This window comes from Haliotis cracherodii, unplaced genomic scaffold (assembly GCF_022045235.1).
Source record: "Haliotis cracherodii isolate W230 unplaced genomic scaffold, xgHalCrac1.p SCAF_2, whole genome shotgun sequence".
NCBI classification, from domain to species: Eukaryota; Metazoa; Mollusca; class Gastropoda; order Lepetellida; family Haliotidae; genus Haliotis; species Haliotis cracherodii.
The window spans coordinates 70015686-70035312 of NW_027266275.1; the positions used below are offsets into that span (position 1 = coordinate 70015686).

Consider the following 19627-nt stretch of genomic DNA (forward strand, 5'->3'; position numbering starts at 1 on the left):
CTCACTCACTATGGTAGTTGTAGTGCAAAGACCACTTTGTGCAAGTGGGCCCAGGACCACAAAGTAGTCTTAGTGCTAAGATGATTGTAACTCCAATACCTAAACATAGCCTTATGATAGCAGTAGTGCAAAGACCGCTTTGTGCAAGTGGGCCCAGGACCACAAAGTAATCTTAGTGCTAAGATGATTGTAACTCCAATACATCAACATAGCAGTAGTGCAAAGACCGCTTTGTGCAAGTGGGCACAGGACCACAAAGAAACTTAGTGCTAACATGATTGTAACTCCAATACTTCAACATAGCCTTGTGATAGCAGTAGTGCAAAGACCGCTTTGTACAAGTGGGCCCAGGACCACAAAGTGATCTTAGCACTAAGATGATTGTAACTCCAATACCTCAACATAGTCTTATGATGTCTTATTTCAGGAATATGGGTTCAGGGAGTTGGCCACACATGTCCCAGTCCCCTGAACAAGGTGAACCTCTATGGACTGATCTAAAATATTAATCGGATTCCAAACATAGGCGTCTCAATGCCAACAGGCTGCAGTGTGAGGAGGCAGGGGCCCGGTCCACAAAGCGATCTTAGCGCTAAGATTGTCGTAAGTCAGTGTTAAAGAATGGGAGTTACGATCGACTTAGCGCTATGATCACTTTGTGGAACGGGGCCCAGGATAGTTAATCGTTCAACAACAAAAACGTTGCTTACAATCTAATATTCTAGCATTGTCACAGATAAAACAGGAATTTGTGTAATGCTGTGTTCAAGATTGTTGCACATATATAGCAACATGCATACACATGGGTTTGTGGCTGCGTGTACTAGTCCATATTATAAACCTATTCATTGGGATCGCCATTAAGTATAGGCATTAAAACCTATTGTGAGGTTTTACTTTCCAGTCGGGTTCAATCTAATAAACAGGGACGTTGTAATGTCCCTAGGATATTATATAATATCCTGGGTATTTTATTAATACAACTTCAGTTCAGATTGTAACATGTAATGAAATGTAAAATCAAATGACAAATGTTTTCTTTATATTCCCGAGGATCGAATATAATATCCCAGGGATTTTATATAATATCCCAGGAATTTTATATAATGTCCTGGGTATTTTATTAATACAACTTCAGTTCAGATTGTAACATGTAATGAAATGTAAAATCAAATGACAAATGTTTTCTTTATATTCCCGAGGATCGAACTCGCAACCTTCATATCTGTAGCCCAGTGAGTGTACCACGAGGCTACAGAGGTGTTGATAAGCCTCACTGGTTTTTAGAATGTCCTTTTCAAGATCTGTATGCCAGCAACAGCTATTTTACACGCGTTTCCTAAGGTTCATGGAAAGTATGTTCGAAACATAAAAATGTTGATAAATGTTGTTCTTTTTTCGGTTTATAAGCATGGAAAAACACTTTCCTTTGGTTTTGGTAGACAGAGCATGCCCCGGGGGTCGGGAAAAACCGCGGGGGCTTTGCCCCTTTGGTTTTTCCCTCTCCCCAGGGCATGCTCCAATACTTAATGCCAGCTTTATAGTGCTAGCCCACTGAGATACCATGCCACAGTTTAACATGAATACCCCACTGATTCACAGTATACTGACGCCGAGATGCCCAATCCTTGTTTGAGCCTCTTAATGCCAAGCACAGGCAGACTAACAAGCACCTTCTTTTAATGTCTTTTGGTATGAGGTGACTAGAACGAACCCCTTCTTAGGACCTTCTGCCCCCAGGCTGACACTCTATCTACTACACTATGGAGGCAGTATAACATAAGGCCATTCTTTCATGGTTCTACACCATTTCATGAGCTATATGCAAGATAGGTCGGGATTCAGGAAGGAAAATAAAAATATGTTGTCAGGATTTACCAAGGAGGGCCCAGTTCCCCAAAGTGATAGTAACGCTAAGGTGATCGTTAAGTCCTATACATTAACATTGGCTTACAATTGTTGTAGCGTTGAGATCGTTTTGCGGAAAGGGGCACAGCTCTTGACAAAAAAATCACAACAAGCACACAGACTCAAAAAACGAAACTAAGGTCCATCCTAACAAAAAGCTATCATTGCTGCCTAACATGCTATACTGATGTGTACCCCTACCACTGTACTGATTAGAAGCAAATAGGAAGAATCCATTCAACATGATCCAGGGGTGGAAAAGGTGACACATTATGTACACTACCTTTATCTGACCAATCAGATCAGCCATACAGGGACCTGCCCCATTCCTCACCCCTGTCCATCTAGTAGCACCAACCAATTGTATTGTGGATCTGGGACATATCAGTGTCTGGCTTTCAATCATTGGAGGTACAGCTGGCAGTGAAAGTACTTTACAAAGGACACAATTCACAATGTACCCTGTGTTCAAGGAATTATTTACATCATCATTAATCATTATGTTCATAACAAGAAAAACAAACAAAAGAAAACAATGTTAAATCAGCTAAATAAAATCTTAATTAAATATTGCCCACTGGCCAACTTAAAAATATAAATATAATAACTCCAGATACCGATGTTTAGTGACTTAAAATCATGAAGCTGTTTATCAGTTAGTAAATGGTTCTTAAGAAAACAGATTTGACAGATAGATGAGCCATTCCTCAAGTATGCTATAAGCTATATAGGTGAGCTATAACATTTGGCTTTGATTCCAAGAACATTCCATCTGGGTGTCAGAAGTAAAATGGTATTGTATGGACTGATGATGACGCTCACACTCGTTCAACCACTTCAATAAGGTTGACATATTCACCACATTGATGTCACATACAAACTGGAGTGATGATCCTCACATACGTCCAACTAGGCCGGCATTTGACCATAGTCATGGAAGTCGTCACTCTTTCAACATTGAAGCATGAAGCCCCTCTCTTTCAACCCCAATGTACACGTGAGTAATCACTCTCGTTCAACCGATGTACATGCCAATGGAGGCTGTCACTCTCATTCAACCGATGTACATGCCCATGGAGGCTGTCACACACATTCAACCAATGTACACGCCCATGGAGGCTGTCACACTCATTCAACCGATGTACACGCCCTAGAGGCCGTCACTCTCATTCAACCGATGTACATGCCCATGGAGGCTGTCACTCTCATTCAACCGATGTGCACCAACCATGGAGGCTGTCACACTCATTCAACCGATGTACACGCCCTAGAGGCCGTCACTCTCATTCAACCGATGTACATGCCCATGGAGGCTGTCACTCTCATTCAACCGATGTACATGCCCATGGAGGCTATCACTCTCATTCAACCGATGTGCACCAACCATGGAGGCTGTCACTCTCATTCAACCGATGTACATGCCCCTAGAGGCCGTCACTCTCATTCAGCCGATGTGCACCAACCATGGAGGCTGTCACACTCATTCAACCCCTGTACACAGACTTGTTACTTTGACACTCATTCAACTGATGTACATGCCCTAGAGGCTGTCACTCTCATCCAACCCTGATGTACCCCGCTCTGCGGCAGCCATCACTCTATGTGCTGATGTTCCTGCCACAGCACTCGCACTCTGTTGATGGACTGTTGGCCGTACTGACTGTTGACGAAGATGTAGCTGCTGCAGATGAGGACAAACACCCACGCCATCCACAGCAGATAGTCGGGGTCCTCTGTGGGGACACTTGGTAGAGGGCCCTGGAAGTCCCCCTCTGTCACATTCACAGTCGTGTTGGGCTCCAGGCCTAATAATAATAATAAATCCATGTAAATGCACCAGGTTCCATAACCAAGTTCATGCTCATGGCACTACATACGTTGTAGCAGGCTATGCTACATCAATGAAAAAGTAGAGGATTGGAGCAGGGTGTCCGACTAAGACCAGATAGTGTTGTTTGAAAATGTTCTTAAATGTGCCTGAAATGATGGGGAGTGATGGTGGGAGGTTAAGTTCTGTTGGAACATTGCTCCTAAGTATTTGAAAGATCTATGGCCCAAATTCTTCAAGCGGGTTTCGGGAACTTGAAGCAGGTGTTCACTTACAGAACGGAGAGATCAAGATCGCTTTTATTTAGGCAAAAGATCTATCGGGTGCAATGTATCACACATACTTGTTCCCAGTTAACTTGTGGTGACAGGGAGAAGGTAGTGACAGAACATCAAGGGATGTAACTAGTGGTGGTTCCAGCAGTATTTCAATCATATCACAGCATGTAAGCTAAAAGTGGGAGAAAAGCCCAAACATGTGCAGGCTGAGGCTGGTTCCAGGGTGCAACCCATGACTCTGACAGATCAAACATCATTACCAATAATCTGGGATTCGAACCAACAACCATCGAATCCTGGTTCAGCTAAGGGACATAACTTGGCACAGTGTGAGAAGTGTCACATCAAAATAGGATTGGAATACACTGTGATTTTCCTAAAACAAGCGTTGTATTCCATGCTTTGATAAAGAGTGTTTCCTGCTGTGCACCAACACATAATGAGTCGCTGACCCTAAGCAACAAGGGCCTTGATCCACAGAGTTTGACTGTTAAGACTATCTTAATGTACACTTATGACTGTAGAGCTATAATCGCTTTGAGGGACATGGCCTAGGTGTTTCAGATAAGATACATTAGGACGATAAAACATTGAAAATTATAGGTGAGGTGAGGTGAGGTGAGATGGGGTTTAACGTCGGGTCCAAGATTATTGCACTTATATAGCGATGTGCATGCACATGTGTGTGTGTGTGGCTGCTTGTACTAGTCCGGACTGATGCCGATTTATAGTGCTAACCCACTGAGATACCCTGCCGCAGTTTAACATGAATACCCCATTCAGACACAGTATACTGACTCCGAGCTGACCAATCCTTGTTTTAGACCCTTAATGCTGAGCACCAGACAGGGTAACAACAAGTACCATCTATTAACGTCTTTAGGTATGACACGGCCGGAAATTGAACCCGAGACCTTCCTCTCTCCGGGCGGACGCTCTACCATTAGACCACGGAGGCGGTTTTGAAAATTATAAGCTTAATATTCATGTTATCATGGCTATTAGACCTCAATACTAATTATGTAAAAAAATATATAAGCTTTTGACAGGTAAGCATGATTTATAAAAGAACATACCTGTGACATTTTTAATGAACTGGATGAATGAATGGAACACTCTCTCTGTGTGGTTGAATCGGACAGCTGATCGCGACTGGTGGAACAGCATCACATTCGGCACTGCTACTGTACCAAACCTGGCGTTCAGGCTGCAGAGGAAGTTATAGCAATTATCACACAATATCAACAATAAAAAAACACAACTTAAACATTGAGCAAGAATATTGTGTGTGGTGTACTACATTATAGGGGGTATTGGGTCCTTGATGCATGCTGCTATAGCAAGAATATTGTGTGTGGTGTACTACATTATAGGGGGTATTAGGTCCTTGATGCATGCTGCTATAGCATTTTATTTGTTGTTTAGCATGCTACTCAACAATATTCCATCTATATGACGGTGGATGGTAAATATTTGAGTCTGGACCGAACAGACCAGTGATTGATATTATAAGCGAAGTTCGATGACACCCAATCAAGCAAGTCATTTTCTGACCAGGCTGCTGGGGTTTATTCTTAGCCAGAATCCCCATGAGGGAATATCTGAATAGTGCTAAAACATCACGTACACAGCTGCACTTACCATCCTTACTGTAAAGTATTAATTGAAGTCTCAAAAAAACATGTTGAAGTAAAGTTTACCACATATAGCTTCAGCATTACAAACATTAGCATCTTTAACAAATTTTACACCATGACCTACTTGCTGAAGTGGACAGCATCCACTGCTAGGACCTCCAGTTGAGGATAGGCTCTTGCCAGTGCGTTGTAGTGCGGTGCTGTCTTTGCACAAAACTGACACCAGGGGGCATAAAACATGACAAGAACACAGTCACCAGTCGTCCGATTTTTGTCAAAACTTAGCACCTCCAGTAACGTGGAACTGTTGACAAGTCTCACTTCCAGTGTGGTGTTCTCCGTTACATTCCTCCCAATACACTGGAACTTGTACTTTTTACTGCCGTCCGTTTCATTCTTTGCTGAGCTGTTATCACTGGCAGTCACATTGGTAGCTTCCACCGTGACGTTCGGAGTGACTGTTTCCACAACCTCAGGCAGAGGTTCCTTCTCTGTCTCCTCCTCACTCCCCACCTGGAACTCCCCGATGACTGGGTTAAGAAGTGTTTTGATTACACTAGTTAAAGAGAAAAGCTTACTTTCTCCATCTTCACTTGAATCCTCTTCATCGATTGGTTGATCAGTTTGTGTCTTTGTTTCTGATTGGCTATTATCATTAGTGCCTGTACTATCCTGTATGTCTTGGGGTTTTTTAACTACTGATTCAAATACACTTTCCAGTTTGACTTCTCCTTTACCAGAGAGATCTTCACTGTCTTTTTTGTCAGTGTTTGTACTGTCTGTTAATTCTTCTGTTTGTGATTTCACTGCGTTCAAACACAATAAGACTGCAACGAAAAATAGACAAGTGTGAAACTGAAAATGTTACAATGAATTGTATGTGTACATATTTATCCTGTCTCACACAATGCATTTTCTTTTCTTGGTGTGGAAGCATCATAGAACAAAGTTCCCAGCTTCAAAAAACACCTCCCACATCCCACACATTCCCAGTCACCACCTTAAACAATGCGTCATGCACCACTGCAATCCCGTGCCATACGACCCTGTGCGACCTGATCACCTGACATTCCCTGCACCCTCACCCTCTTTCAAGAACATACAGTCTGGTGTAACTGTGACGTGGGGATGGTTGAGTGGGTGTTTAGCGTGTGGGATATGATAAGCATAAACATATACAATATATTGTCAAATTTTCTAATTTTAAGACTTATTCTATCTCTCTCTATGCATTTATCCCACGGTTGGATGGTGGGTGCAGATACCCTAGCCTGTATTAAGACCTCAACTGTGAGACGTACACAAGGAATCTGGTTCTAAACTACTCTTAAATCCAATGATTGTCACAAAACTTAGTGATGAATAAGGAACTGGTGTATGGGTTCTGTTGTTTGTCACAATACCGTCAATCTTATGAAAGACCGCGTACTTTGAACTAGGCAAACTCTATTCAGCCACCACTTTAACCTCACCACATATAAAAGTCAGTGTTCTTTTACAAACACTATTTCCCTGGCCAGTACGTTCTACAAGAAAGACCTCAAACATATGATCAAGTGAACGTAAGGTGGACCAGCTTGGCATCTCTTTTGATGCTTCGCCAAAACTATCAACCACACCTGAAGTGAATGAGTACGCTAAGAACAAGATGAGGAAACGATCGACAATAACCATATGGGTACATCATGTGCACAAAGACAGAGGTGATCAGACAGAAGATCGGGACACAAATTAAGCAAATGTGCACACCGGATGGCTTTCAATTACATACACATAAGTCTCTACTGACAAGTATATATACCCTCCCTCTGGGAACTTGCCTGGGAGCTCGATGGAAGAATAATAAACAATAAAATACTGTGAAGTATTTATTGCTGTATGTACAGGATAAAAGAGGCGGGACTGTATCATGCTGGCACCTTCATCAGCACTAGAACGGGCTGCTGTCAGTTGCTAGGACAACACGAGGTGATGATGAGTGACTGATGAAGTCCCTGGACATCAGCGACCAAGATGTCTCAAAGGTAGTTGGGAGCAAACACTGTGTCCGATCTCCAGAAACATCCCTTGATGATGGCCGATAAAGTGCAGTGGCAGTGTAACACCATGGTTGATGCAACTGCCCTTGTCTCATGTGGGTTTGAAGCTACTGGAGGTGGTAATCCCGCAAAGTTGTAGGCTCGTAACAGATCGCAACCAAAAGAAAACTGTGGTCTGAGATACTTCTGAAGTTGCAGCCGTCGATAACGGGATGAATTAACACTTGTGTGAGCATCGCAAGGCTTCAGATGCCTTTAGATAGACACTCAAGACTCACACTGAAAATAGAGAGAGACCTTTAATATCCTCAGGTCCCAATATCGAGAAAAGTGGCAGGATGGTAAACAGTCGGTCTGGTTGCCCAGGGAGTTGTTTTTTATTTGCAATAAAATTCCAACATAATTCCAAAAGGCTTTCCATGGTGTTGTCTTTCAAACTGTCTAAGGCATGGATCTCACTGATGTGAGCTGCTGTAGTCAGTGCAAGCAGGAAGATCGTTTTGAACATCACATGTTCAAAGTGTTTTCCTCCAAAGGTTCATACTCCTCAGAAGACAGATGACAGAGGATGATGTTGAGATCCCATGCAGGTGGCCTAAACTGAGAAGACTGAATGCCCATAGCTGAGCAACTGTGGAAAGCTTGGAGCCAGAGGTTGTGGCAATTACTGAATTGATATCAGCCAAATAAGTAGTTCAAGTTGAACCCTTCAGTTGTCATGTAGTGTGCAAAAGGCACTCAGCTATTTGTTGAAGTGATGCAATAGTCAGCGTTTAATGTCCCAAGCTGTGCTATAACCCTAAAAAAACCTTCCTTGATTGTACAGAGCCTTAGTGGAACTGTGATGCGCTGTCGTGACAGGCCGAGCCTCTCTCCGGGAACATCACTGAACCATGAGAGATTTCTGGAGATGCGCAAGAAACGAACATGAAGCATGTCCGGTGATATAGATGTAGCTGGCTCGAGTGTGGCTGGAGTAGAAAGTCTTGGCACAGGGGTAGTTGATGGTGCTTTCGATCAGCAACATTTAGGATGATGGTGAACCAACTTTTCACTGGCCAAAAGGGTGCACCCAAAATCATTTGAAGGTGTTTGGTGTCCACTACCTTCTGCAGAACCTGATGTAGAAGACTCATTAACGGAGGATATGAATAGGTGTTGGAACCTTCCCATGAAATCACCCTTGCATTGAGATCCCATGCCTGTTGGCTCGGTATGGGGGAGATGACCTTTGGCAACTGTGCGATGAAATGTGTTGCGAAGGTCGAGGACTGGAATTCGAAGAAGTTGGCAAATCCATTGACAGATCTCTGGATGCAGTTGCCACTTTGTTGGGGATGGTTTATGACTTGGTCTTGTGAGAATAGGAGGGAGGTACGACCACATTGGACATGTTGGAGAGAACTATTCGCTTCAGTTTCTCGGCTGACTGTGATCCGTACTCAGGATCCTTCAACGAATCCGTGGAGGGTTGATCTACTGAATGCTAGCGGGTCTTAAAATCTGTCTTGGAAAGTTGGCAACATATTTGTCAGCATTTATTAATAGAACATGTGCCCCGACAATCGCAACACACATTGTGTGGGTCAAGTGAAAAAAAAGGGGCTTGCAGTCCGTACAAAGTGAGCATGCCGATTCCATTTACTCTAGTCGTAATTATTTCTTCAGTGGTTGTTATTGAGAGAGACTAAAAACAACAACACAAAATATATTCTGTTCAAGTATGTCCTATCCAACAGGTGATTAGAAAAGAGAATGAGGATGTAGAGAATGTCAGGTGATCAGGTCACATGGGATTGCAGTGGTGCATGACCCATTTAAGGTGGTGGCTATGGTGATAGGATGTTTCCACACAAGGATTGAAGAAGGAAGAAATGCACAGTGTGAGATAGGATAAGTTTAAAAATTAATATTTGTGTTGAGGTATGTATCTTAGGATTAAGCTAGTGTAGCCTGTGATATAACTGCATCTATATGCATTTCTGAACACTGATTGGTTACCATTGATCTCAGGGCATGAAATGTCTGGGCATGTTATAAAAACAGTATTCAACATGAATCAATCATTAATGCAAGAATTTATCTAGGATTCCAAACTAAGTGCCCTTGGCAGGCATAATTTGGAATTTTGTTTTTTTTGTTCAAGTTCTTAATTTCCTAAATTCATTGTATTTTAACACTGCATTCAATGCATTATTGTTAGACTAAGCATAAAAGACTTTTCCTTCATATTGGTTCTGTTACCAGTGAAATACAAGTCATCTTACAAAGCCAAATAGTTATAAACATTATAAACATAACAGCATGAATTTGGAAAAACTTAATTCCAATTTGGGAATGTTTATTGACATTTGGTGCATATTTAGGGCTGAATATCAGCCTCCAGGTATAGATAAGTCCATAATTATATTGAGTAATTTATTTATTATTATTACACTAAAGGAACCTTACACTCTTCGTAGCAATATGATATAAGCTATATTTGATAGTATCACTATCCGCATGATTACTAATTTAGGTTGTAATACAGTATGAAATGAGAATCTGTATTCTATTATCAAACTGTTGTTTGTTATTTATGTTAATTTAATGCTACACTTGCATTATTCTAGCTATATCACACAGCCTGTAAATGATTGAGTCTGGACCAGACTATCCAGTGATTAATATTGTGTGCACTGAACATGAGGGTACGATGACACGCAATCAACCAAGTATGGAGTGTGACCAGCCGATCCTTTAGGTCCCCATAGTCTCATAAAAAAAGAATGAGGTCCAATACAGTAGTCAGTACGCTTGTGTTAACAATGACTCTAGAAGTGAAATTTTGGATGTGTTAGCAAATAGCATTTTGCTGTTCATGTTCATATCATTAAATATGCTTCATGGCCTCACAATAATTGCAAGTTGCATCACAAGTATCTTGATGCATCTATACTGCTCATATTTACAGCCCAAATCCACCGATACTAAAGGCAAGGCTTTCTGTAATTGTTTACGGATTTTTTTAAACATGATAGGGTAATGAACATAGTGGAAGATAAATGTAAGCCCCTTAACACAAAATATGAGGAAAAAACATGTATAGAACACAGTAGGCCTATATTACACTGCTTACATGAAAACATATTCAAATAACTTTTGGAACCTAGAATCTGTGTCTTTCATATTCTTCGATCCTATCGACCTGGATTTTTTCACAATAAAAAACAAAACTTAAAAATATATAAAAACGGCCTGACCATGATAGTGATCTAGTGAAGCTTGCCGTTCATGATTGGAAAGATTTTCACTGGTAACCCTGGCTTAAAAATAATGGCAACCCAAGCGAACATACATGACTTTATAATACTTCTAGGCAGGGGTTATGGTTCTTTTCAATTTTTGGGGCAGGTGTTTGCGGAGTAGGGGGTACCCATAGATTTTAATTACGTAGCATTAGGTAGGTTATACCGACTTGTCTTTACCATGTTTAGATCTAGCTCACAAATAACATAACATCACCAGCACAGTGTATCTACTATCAATTAATTATTGACTGCCACATGCTACTGTTAGCACCCATTATAAAAGTGTGGTGGATGGGTGCCTTAACCAACATTACACTAACTATTGGCGAACCTCGTACTTATTAAATATTGTTGATTCACTTATTTATGACAATGACTATTCGGAGTATTCCAGTTTATCTACATCACGAAATAAGGTAACTGGGGAACATTTACGTGACATATCTAATCAAATATAGCAATACAAGTGTGTGTGTTTAAGTGTCATTAATCACATCCTTTCACAATCACACTGCCTTTGTCAGAAATGATCTATTTGGAAATCTAACCTAAAATAACTCCACAGAAGTATTTTCTCGACATGACAGCAGACAACAACATGGGCGCCGCCATTTTGAATATATTGTCGTAACATACTACTTTCAAAACGACTTATTCTCAAGGGCTCTTCTCTAGATGAAACTACACTTTCAATTCCCTGTTTTGATTTCATGATTTACATCTCGACGTTTTAGTGATTTCACATATATTTCCCATAGTTCAGCAAACTCGGACTTCTTGGAATGAATACGTATTCATTCAAATAGTTATGATGAGATACCTATTTTGTTTGATATTTTCACAGTCTAGACCTTTTTTTAAACGAATCCGGTTCTAAAAATTTGAAATGTGATTTTCTTTAATCGAAAAGCAGTGTATGCAAAATTAAAATAATAAAAAAAGATATTGGCGAGATCACTATCAATACGTTATTTTTGAACAATTGTTTTTATCTTGAATCGTAGGATCATGTAAATAATAATAATAATAAATAGAATAATAATAATAACAAATTTTAAAAAACTCGTAGGAGATGCCGTTACATTGTCTTGTGCTTGAATATATATATATATTTAAAAATTGGAATTGTTATAATCTTATTTTTTTACCTACGGACCTGAAGCTGCACCTGTTCATATGACTATCACATAACACAAAACTATCTGGCGGCAGATGTGACTTTTATATAACTGTTGTTCGATTTCTGACTAAAGATTTTCTTACGCGAAGGTAGCGGAATAGGCCGAGTGGATCCGAATGCGCTCATCTCAGTGCGTGACGTCAAAGCGACTCTCTGTTTTATCGCCACCATGTAGAGTAAGAAGAACGGTGTGGTAAACATTATCTATTGTTATACCCTGTGAATACCTGCACGTGCTGCGTCAGGTATGTATCACATACTAAGTACATATAGTCGTCATACCAATTGAAGACGCTAGGAGCTGGCATGGGCGGATACAGCTTTTTTTAAAAGGGGGTTGGGGGGTGGGGTGGTGCACAATTAAGATCTATATATTGTCTTTGGTGGTAATTTATACAGAAATAAAGATTTTTTTCGAAATAAAGGGGGGTGGGGGGGGGGGGGGGGGGGCATTGTTTTTGGCTTACGGATTTGAAAGAGTAACATTTGGTCGATAGGTCGAAAAACTAATTTTAAGGATTTTGTTAGTCGAGTTTGATTTGGATAGGTAAAATATAAGAAGATGCATTAAAATCCTGGTTTGTGTACTTATAAATGCTATAGATGTAACCTCTCATTTACGTTAGGGGTGGGGCGGTGGGAGATTTTGTATCATATTTAGCTGAACCCCCATCCTCCCATTTAATGTAACTTTTCTCACCCCATAATCATGTAATATTTTATCATGACACCCCCAATTGATCCTTTCCTTTTCGTGATTTTGTGATTTTAGAGCAGCTGTAATGTGAGGCTATTCGCACATGTCCAATTGTTCAGGCATTTGGTCTTATGTAACCTCTATGCTATGGGAGCGGCAATAAGCTATGCAGAGTTACGTCCCTTATGCGCAACGCTTTCAAATATGAAGTTAAACACTTAAATACTATCCCATAATAAGGAATTTAACTTGCTCTATTGACATACTTTCGGTAATACAATTTCTGAGTATTTGGGCATAACATTCATCAATGTGTCCCAGTAATGTATGTGTGACGATTTATGCTTTTTATAGATGGGGATTTCCATGTTTCCTCTTCCGTTCACTCACGACTTGTGCGAAGGATGTGATCATAGTGTCAGGCGATATCAAAGTTCAAGTGACGCAACATCGGGTGAGCGCAGAAACGATAGTAACCGTACGTCACAGTTTAATATGTAACTTAATGGTATAACAGGACTGTTAGACTTGCTCCAAGGCTGTACCGAATGATAAGTCCATGGATGGATAGTATTTCTATACTTATAAACGGCGAGTCTATGTAAGCCGACAGTATAAGGATACTAGTGTTGTTTTTTTTTTTTTTATAATGACCAGTTGGCATATTATTTGTGTAATCTAGGAATTCGGAATAAGGAATTAAAATAATAATCATTTCCATATAGACTTGTGCAAGTCAGTATGGCTGTATACATTGGAAGATATAACATTCGACACGTCATATACTTTGATAACATCTGGCATTACAGATGTTAACGATTGTGGACGGTTGCACCGAGATGAACTACAAATACTTAATTTTCTTGTGTGTAAAATTTGTTACATATATCTTTGTTAATGTGTTCGTCCGTCCGTTTGTCTACTCCGTTCTTTCCCCTCACTCATATACATCACACTTGTTTACAGTTTACTGATAGATTCCGTTGTAAAAACATCGTTGTCCTATATTTATACCGAATTATAAGTATTCCATCTTTTGGAACCTCGTTAATTCCAACCAGTGCTTGCCATAAAAGACGACTATGCTTGTCGTAAAAGGCGACTAACGGGATCGGGTGGTCAGGCTCGCTAACTTGGTTGATGCATGTCCTTGGTCCCAATTGCGTGGATCGATGCGCATGATGTCAATCACTGGATTGTCTGGTCCAGACTCGATTATTTACAGACCGCCGTCATATAGCTGGAATAATGCTGAGTGCGGCGTTAAACAACAAACCAACTAACCAACCAACCAACGTTAATTCCAAATTCATTAGCAAGATATATATTGCTTGAAAGGATGGGAGCGATAACCTCCGTGGTCTAGTTGTAGAGCGTCCGCCCGGAGAGCGGAAGGTTGGTGGTTCGATCCCCCGCCTCGTCAAACCAAAAGACGTAAAAGATGGTACTTCTTGTTACCCTGTCTGACGCTCGGCATTCAGAGGCTTTAACAAGGACTTGTCAGCTCGGAGTCAGTATACTGTGTCTGAGCGGGGGATTCATGTAAAACTGCGGCATGGTATCTCAGTGAGCTAGCACTATAAATCGACATTATTCCCGACTAGAACACACAGACACAGACACAGACACACACACACACACACACATGCATGTCGCTATATACGTGCAACAATTTTGAACATGATGTTAGACCCCATTCCACCTCACCTTGAATGGCTGTTGTTTTAAGTGAGTGAGTGAGTGAGTGAGTGCGTTTAACGGAACTCTTAAAGTATCGAGCGTGTGATTTGGGAGAAAAACCTTAAGTGATTCAGGTCTTGGACGTTTACAACTTTGGTGAAACCCAATGGGCAGGTATGGTGCTGACAAACCAAGAAACATTATCAGGTCCAATCGTGATTGTAACCCATGGTTACCAGTTATTGGGGCGCCTTATACGACTGGGCCATGTAACGTAAAGGTCACTGTAGATTCGTAATCGACACAATAGTGTAATATCGACGCTCCATTTGTGTCGAAGAATGGATAACTCGATATAATTAATGATCTCCAGAACATCGAGTTTATGAGTAAGTGAGTTCGGTTTTACGCCGCTTTTAGCAATATTCCAGCAATATCACGGCGGGGGACACAGAAATGGGCTTCACACATTGTACCCATGTCGGGAATCGAACCCGGGCCTTCGGCGTGACGAGCTAACGCTTTAACCACTAGGCTACCCGACGGCCCCTTGAGTTTATGAGATTGTACCGTATGTGACATGTTTTTTAACCTTACGTGTATATGTGACAAGCGACACAGGGCTCGCTTGAAAATGTGTTGTCTAACGCGTCACCCAGCAACGTTTCCAGAGCTCAGCTGCCTCCAGCGGCATTGGTTGCTGGGGACCTGTTCTTACCCGGGTCCCCACGGGAGGACTTCGGACTATCATGGCCGGCTGGTACACATACCCAGCGATTGGAGCGTGATTTGTACAGAGAGACCAGAGAGTACAAGAAATGTCTGTGTAACGTCGATTACTGTTCCTATTTATTCAAATATAGCAATGATGAACCAGCTGTGATACAGATGCATTCAAAGAGGATAAATAGCATGATTAAAAAAAACCTGACTGTAGATAAAGTGTGAACTTGGCATTGTAGGTCAAGGCTATATTTTACGATTCAGGATTAGAGTGGAGAAGGCAGTATAAGTCCGTGTTATGTTTGTATTTACACGGGGTTGGGGATGTTGTTGTTTTTATTTGTGGTTAAACAGCAAGGGTACTGTGTGTCTCATTTCTTATTTCTGGGCTGTGATATTGCTGGAATTTTGCTAAAAGCAGGGTAAAACGCACTCATGCACTAACTCTATTCATTGGCGCAACTACTGAATGTTCTGAAATATTAGCGTACCCGATAGACACAACATATAAGTATAGGCGGTAGACGGGAAAATAACTCTCATTTTGCATCCTGCAGTTCAAGGTCGTCAAAGCGCCATGGCGATGCTTATTTATCATTTTTTTAAAATATCTATGAAACGTTTATGTGCCCTTATTTCAAGCATAACAATACAAAAGGTGAGTTTTCAATACCACATACAACCCGTGAAGAACTCATGTTTGTCGTAAAATGCAACTATATAGTTGTCGTAAGAGGCGACTAACGGGATCGGGTGGTCAGGCTCGCTGACTTGGTTGATGCATGTCATCGTATCCCAATTGCAAAGATAGATGCTTATCATGTCAATCACTGGATTGTCTGGTCAAGATTATTTGCAGATGACCGCCATATCGCTGGAACATTGCTGAGCCCGAGGTTAAACAACATTCAAAATCAAAACCAAAAACCCAATAATATTAATAAATTTATTAAAAAAAAATTGCAACCACAAACAAACAAATTACAACAAAACAATACAGCATACAGTCAAAGAAGTTAAACATGCACCCTGACAGTCCAACTGTCGTGGATGAAGGAAATATTCAAACAATATTTTATGTGACGTATTTTCTCTATTGACGCTCCCGCGATTATATATATATGATCGTGCATGATTAGTCGTTTATGGGGTCTTATATTTTGACCTAAACCCTATTTTCTTTCGGCTCCATGAACAGATCTGTCACCAGTATTGACACGCTCGCCCTGTGTGAAATTACTTGTATTTCTCATACAAATAACAACTTTTCGATATCACTGCACTGGCGATTTCCTTATGTCACAAGGTGTTTCCCTTAACCCGGGGAGCATTAGGGCCTCCGTATCGTCGTTGTCATCTTCCTATGTGTTCACTCGGGATCACTGTCCCGGATAGTGCATTGGTCCCTGGACCCAAGTGACCAGTGTCAACGGACAATCACTCGGAGGTTAGGTTTCAGTGCCCTTTCAATTAAAATGCCTTCCCTTCCATGCTCATTGTCTTATAACACAATGTCAGTTTCAAGTATTAGCAGGATAATCGGCCTCCCATGTTGACTCATTAATGTCGAGATATCCTTCTAATTCGGCCTGTTATCGTCTTCGCCATGAGAGTTCCGGCGCCCCGCTCTCCAGTCATTCAGACTCTTAAAAAATCTGATCGGGCAGTTCCGAATGGTTTAAATTGAAATCGTTTGAAAGACCGCTGACATCTACTTTAGGCCTTATTCTAATGTTTTGTGTGTGTTATATAATTATTGTAACATATTTACTTGGTCTCAAAATAGTGTACATAATATCCAAGAGTTACGCGCCTTCCGAATGTTAAAATAATTATGTGGTGTTGAACACTAAGCTACCCAGAATATGCCCAGGCATAGAAACTTGAGCGCTATGAGGACCTACCACTTGAAGAGAGTGAGTGAGTATTGTTTTCCGCCGCTTTTAGCAATATTCCAGCAATGTCACGGCGGGGGACACCAGAAATAGGCTTCACACATTGTACCCATGTCGGGAATCGAACCCGGGTCTTCGACGTGACGAGCGAACGCTTTAACCACTTGGCTACCCGACCGCCCCACCACTTGACGAGGGATTGTGGCCAGCGTGCTTCACGTTTTACTCAACTGCCCTACGTTTTAACTTAGTCTGTTTAGCACAATATTTTAATGACGAATATCGTTTTTTATCCGATTTAATCTTTTAATATTCCATAGTGACATAACCGTAAATACTGCCCCAACCATTTATCATTGTTAGCTCGACGGCGAGCATTTTTTAAATTATATATACTTCAGTGTGAATGACTGAGTTTTCTAAAGTTGAGAAAAGTGATATTTTCATTTCTGTGAACATGACACTTGAGCGTTCACTGCTGTGAACAGAAAACTTGATATTATTTAACTACAGTGGACATAACACTTTGACGGAACTATTGTCATACAAGAGTTACCTCCCCTCACTTTGTCTCCCTTTATCGTGTCTATCACAAACTGTTGACTTCCTTTTTACGTTAGTTCCACATTGACAAGGCAAAATAATGACAGATGGTCATTTATGGAGTTAATATCGCTTCTTACCGTTTGTTATTCTCTTGAAAATGCTCCGTTATAAACTGTAAATTTCTCATCTAACTCATCAATCCACACTTTCGCTTAGCTCCATTTTTGTTACTTGACCAGCGTGTATTCTTTCGCTCCAAACAGCGGTCTCGAAGATTTCAAGAATAGTTTTTGATGAAGGTGATTTTGTATATAATCATATCTAATTGTATGATAAAGAATTTACGTGATCCTAAATTTTTGTTGTTACTTTTTGTTTATATTTTGTAAAATTTTGCAAACTCGAAACTACTTTTTAAGTCGCAATTACAAGGGTGGTGAACCGTCACTGTGCGGGAGGTAGGGAGAATTTACGTTTCCAGATTTTACATTTGGAATAAAATTATTTTAATTTTCCTGTAGACTACACCAAAAGTATATTATAAATAGGATATCCGATGTGCCTCGTGAAATATCAAGTTTCTCATATCTCGTGATGGGGGAAAAGGAGTTATCTTCACTCGTGGCTACGTCACTCGTGAACATATCTCCTTTCCCCCCGTCACTAGATGAGAGAAACTTGATATTTCACTCGCCACATGAAACACCCTCTATATGGTTTTAATGCCTGTGTATGTAAACATTTTATGTTGTGATGCATACACATCGTCTCTCGTATTTCCATAGGGAACGACCTGCATGTGAACTCTTTAACGGACGTCCTATCGTTTGTCAGGTCGTCACGATGTACCTCACTGAGTAAAGGATCTGATGTTTAGTAAACTAACCAACACCCGATATTATATCATACGAGATTAGTACAGCAATTTAGAATTAATTCTTTGGCTGCCACTGTAAGGCTGTTAATATGATTCAGAATGTAAGCTCATTGCCATACGTTAGTGGGCGACGTAACCCAATAGGACAAGCTAAACGTTGAAAATGTAACAATAGTGTGTATAATTCATATAATCGAAGTATATAATGTTGTGTAAGACACTGTATGTACACATGACAACTAAGCTCCATGCGTATGTCAATCATCTTTGGATAAGAATACTTTCTTTATGATACACCAAAATGATTGCTTATTTTATATATATAAGTAGCTTTGCTTATTTTATATATATAAGTAGTTTTACTTATTTTACATATGTAAATAGTTGTGATTATTTTACTTATACAAGTTCTTTTGATTATTTTACATATATAAGTAGTTTTGATTACTTTACATATATAAATAGTTTTGATTATTTTACATATACATGTATAAGTAGTTTTGATTATTTTACATATATAAGTAGTTTTACTTATTTTACATATGTAAGTAGTTTTGATTATTTTACTTATATAAGTTGTTTTGATTATTTTACATATATAAGTAGTTTTGATTACTTTACATATATAAATAGTTTTGATTATTTTACATATACATGTATAAGTAGTTTTGATTATTTTACACATATAAGTAGTTTTGATTATTTTACATATATAAGTAGTTTTACATATCCCAATATTTCCATTATAAAAGAGTAGTGCATCCCTTTGGTGTGGATTCCTGGGTATTTGTTCCCCCATTCACTCATATTGTGCTAAGTTTGTATATTTGCATCGACCAAAACAGCGAGTTTGACGCCCTGATCCCGTTAGTCGCCTCTTACAACAGGCATGGGTTGCTGAAGACCTATATCCTAACCCGAATTTTATAACGGTACCAGCATCAGTGTCGAAACTTTGCACTGAAAGAATGAAGAAGTTGAAGTCAATAACTCAAATCTGTCTACCTTGATACTACAGCTCATATAATGCCACCTACACATATTGAGAA

The 19627-nt window shown here is 40.2% G+C and overlaps 1 protein-coding gene across 1 annotated transcript; it reads right to left on the reverse strand.

The window, feature by feature from the left end:
* Nucleotides 1-1518: 1518 nt before the first annotated feature.
* Nucleotides 1519-11592, reverse strand: LOC139468431 (thioredoxin domain-containing protein 15-like). Its single transcript, XM_071250391.1, has 4 exons — nucleotides 11529-11592; nucleotides 5776-6478; nucleotides 5091-5221; nucleotides 1519-3713 (listed from the first exon to the last, which is right to left on the reverse strand). The coding sequence occupies exons 1-4, from the start codon at nucleotides 11590-11592 to the stop codon at nucleotides 3502-3504; spliced, it is 1110 nt and encodes a 369-aa protein (XP_071106492.1). The 3' UTR covers nucleotides 1519-3501.
* Nucleotides 11593-19627: the final 8035 nt, after the last annotated feature.

What these genes read in the sequence shown, in the direction of transcription:
- LOC139468431 (XM_071250391.1), bottom strand. Translation starts at nt 11,592, where the DNA reads ATGGCGGCGCCCATGTTGTTGTCTGCTGTCATGTCGAGAAAATACTTC. An exon ending in CTTCTGTGGAGTTATTTTAG is followed by an intron (nt 6,479 to 11,528) that starts GTTAGATTTCCA and finishes TTTTCGTTGCAG; the next exon opens with TCTTATTGTGTTTGAACGCA. An exon ending in GTTCATTAAAAATGTCACAG is followed by an intron (nt 3,714 to 5,090) that starts GTATGTTCTTTT and finishes TATTATTATTAG; the next exon opens with GCCTGGAGCCCAACACGACT.